Genomic DNA, 3,374 nt, shown 5'->3' with positions numbered 1-3,374 from the left:
TAGCATCTAATGGACAACATTCAACCAATTCTTCAGACTTCGAGAGACAACGAAGGCAAATAATTGAGCTTTGGGGAGTGTGCAATGTACCATTGGTTCATAGAACCTACTTCTTCTTGCTCTTCAAAGGCGATCCTTCTGACTATGTTTATATGGAAGTTGAACTTAGAAGGCTCTCTTTTCTGAAGCAGACGATGTCTAATGACATGGAAGCATCAAGGTTTTTCCTGGAACATTTTTTCAACAAGTCTCATCAATATCAATCATTTAGCCATATTATTCTAACCAGTTCCTTTGGTTTCTAATCAGGATACAAACAGTGAAGGCGCTCACACGCGAAAAGGAATGGCTTTCCAAACAAATACCAAAGAAGTTTCCATGGAGCCAAAGAATAGAACTTTACCAAAAATGGGGTGTGGAGGTGAACTCAAAGCAGAGAAGTCTGCAGGTGGCGCACAAATTGTGGACCAACACCCAAGACATGGAACACATTAAAGAGAGTGCTTCGCTTGTGGCTAAGCTGCTTGGATTTGTTGAGCCTAGTCGAATGCCAAAGGAAATGTTTGGCCTCAGCTTGTTACCTAGAACCGAGAACGTAAAATCATCTGGCTGGAGATTTACCAAATCCTTCTCTAGATCACGTTTGACCTGATGATAACTAGAGCACGTTTATTCTACACAAACCAGACAGGAGTCTCCAAACTGATCCTTATATTGTGAAGGGCTTGCATGTAAGATAAGTCAAAGTTCCGGACATAATTTGTACCTGATTGCGAAAGAATTCATATTTTATCACTCATGTTATAGAATAGATCAAGGATGAGGATGTGCCAATAACGTTACTTTTTTTTTGTGTTCATTTATAAACACTAACTTAGAGAGAAAATTTACAAAACAAAGAGAATATTGCAAGCTTAAGAATGCTATATGGCATATTATGATGCAAGAACAGAGCCCTCAGTGATTTTCCACCCTGACTTGGACCAGAAGACTTCGTATCTTGTTGTGTAGGTTCTGACATCTGTGGCATTGTTTTCTGGATGAACCAAATCAGATAGACAAGCAGACTCCTCTAGAGTTGCTTCCACCAGAGCACGGGTTCCATCTGCTGAGACTGTCACACTGTCAACAGACAGTTTCAACAGTGTATAATCATAAACCAACCCAAGCTGCGCAGTTTCAGCTGCTCTGTCAGTCCATATCTTCAGCATTCGCCCATCCAAAACCTATAAATAACCAGAATCACAAAAGGCACCAGGCAAGTTCCAAACACTACAACCAGGTCAACAGCTTTCACAACATCGATTGAATTGCGGATCTATTCCCTTACCTCTGGCAACATTTCTATNAGTTACTTTTTTTTTGTGTTCATTTATAAACACTAACTTAGAGAGAAAATTTACAAAACAAAGAGAATATTGCAAGCTTAAGAATGCTATATGGCATATTATGATGCAAGAACAGAGCCCTCAGTGATTTTCCACCCTGACTTGGACCAGAAGACTTCGTATCTTGTTGTGTAGGTTCTGACATCTGTGGCATTGTTTTCTGGATGAACCAAATCAGATAGACAAGCAGACTCCTCTAGAGTTGCTTCCACCAGAGCACGGGTTCCATCTGCTGAGACTGTCACACTGTCAACAGACAGTTTCAACAGTGTATAATCATAAACCAACCCAAGCTGCGCAGTTTCAGCTGCTCTGTCAGTCCATATCTTCAGCATTCGCCCATCCAAAACCTATAAATAACCAGAATCACAAAAGGCACCAGGCAAGTTCCAAACACTACAACCAGGTCAACAGCTTTCACAACATCGATTGAATTGCGGATCTATTCCCTTACCTCTGGCAACATTTCTATGCGGTGATCATGCCCAAAAGCCTGAGACTTGATCTTCTGCCACTTGGAGACTATACTCTCTGCAGTCCTAGCATCCATTCTGGGAAGGGCTTCTGAATCCTCAGTTCTCGCAGACCCTAAATTAGAAAAAAAGATATATACAAAGCCACAGTAAGATAATATGTGATCCTACGGTATCCTAAACAGATATATTGATCGTGAAACTCCACGGTGATAGAAATGTTGACAGTGAACAACTCCAGAAATAGACATTTCTGTCTACAGTTTCATCAAAAATTTCAAGCAGTGAATGTACATGTTCAGAGTGATATTTACTCAGTAACTTGTTAATCTCGGTAATACTTTTGGGAGATGTGTAGGTAAATGAATAACTTTCTTTCTTGTCAAGAAATTGGAATAGTTTTGAACAACTCCAGGGGAAACTCATATATCTTGGGAACTATGTTCTAAGCTCACAAAACATGAGTATTTTGAGTAATGAACTTAAATGAAAACTGCATCGTTTAATCATACCTATGGTAGCAATGTCAGATTCCATAGAAGAAGCCATATCCTTGCGTTGAAAAGATGAGCTGCTTCTTTGAGGCAAATACTTCTGGGTGAATAGTGAAATCATTCCAATAGCCACGCCAGCAGCTAGGATCTTCACACTTGCCTCTTTTACTATATCGACAATGGACTTATCAACAGTAAGTGCATCAGTGCTACTCTTTGAGACCCCACCTTGAACTACATAATCGTATGTATCAACGTTCTCAGAGGGTCTTTCGTTTTCTGTAATAAAGACAGCAGGCTCACCATCATGGCCTACGTTGTTGCCAACAAGATCTACACTATACACCGTCTCTTGCGCATCCTTGGGTTCATCTGAGGTTCTATCTGCATAGCGAGAAGGAAAAACTTTCTGCAGTGCCTGCAAAGCACTAGCCTTCACATGCTCGGCTCCCATCCTTGCCATTGCTGCAGCAGCAGCTAAAGGAGAACCCTGAACTACCTCCACTCTTTCCAAGTAACTCAAAACCATGGGATCATCATAATAGTCCCCAAGTTTAAAATTTTTATCTTTGGTATCTCTGAACTTAGGAAAGACAACCCCTGCCAACCAGGTTTCCAACAATTTGCAGAGTCCAGGGAGATCACCATTGTCATCACGATTTGAATTTTCCAAGACAAACTCCACAATAGCTGGATTCCTATATTGTGAATCCTCATTGTCTAAGCCCAACCAAGTACGGGATTCATCAACTTTGCCTAAAAGCAGCGCACAGAGTCCCCTTTCCAGACCAAAGTCTATCTCCCAATTATTCCGTGTATCATACAACATCGCAGGAATCTCCATAGCCATTACTTTAGCCTGCTGAAGTTGCTCGAATTGTCTATCAGCATCCTGTAACAGGCGTGGCTTCTTACCTATAAAAGCTTGAGCCACAAGCGCAAGTGCAACTTCATAAACTTCAAATGACTCGGCTGGAATATTGCTTGGAGTAGCTACAAAAAGATCAACCTACAACCCA

At 41.0% G+C, this 3,374-nt stretch overlaps 2 protein-coding genes and 1 pseudogene across 2 annotated transcripts in view; 1 reads left to right on the top strand and 2 right to left on the bottom strand.

Annotated features, from left to right (window-relative positions):
* LOC104728659 (kinesin-like protein KIN-7J) overlaps positions 1–1,045 on the top strand; it is a 3,541-nt gene extending 2,496 nt beyond the window's left edge. The window contains exons 2-3 of the mRNA XM_010447614.1: positions 4–220; positions 310–1,045. Coding sequence (XP_010445916.1) covers positions 4–220; positions 310–652 — 560 coding nt within the window. The 3' untranslated portion in view covers positions 653–1,045. The remainder of the gene's footprint in view (positions 1–3; positions 221–309) is intronic.
* On the bottom strand, positions 771–1,345 carry LOC109127726 (protein ACCUMULATION AND REPLICATION OF CHLOROPLASTS 6, chloroplastic-like). Its single transcript, XM_019233128.1, has 2 exons — positions 1,331–1,345; positions 771–1,226 (listed from the first exon to the last, which is right to left on the bottom strand). The coding sequence occupies exons 1-2, from the start codon at positions 1,340–1,342 to the stop codon at positions 936–938; spliced, it is 303 nt and encodes a 100-aa protein (XP_019088673.1). The 5' UTR covers positions 1,343–1,345; the 3' UTR covers positions 771–935.
* The window catches only part of LOC104728658, a 4,872-nt pseudogene continuing 2,279 nt past the window's right edge, over positions 782–3,374 (bottom strand).

The sequence above is a fragment of the Camelina sativa genome, chromosome 11 (assembly GCF_000633955.1).
Source record: "Camelina sativa cultivar DH55 chromosome 11, Cs, whole genome shotgun sequence".
Classification (NCBI taxonomy): Eukaryota; Viridiplantae; Streptophyta; class Magnoliopsida; order Brassicales; family Brassicaceae; genus Camelina; species Camelina sativa.
This window is presented reverse-complemented; position numbering and strand designations above follow the sequence as displayed.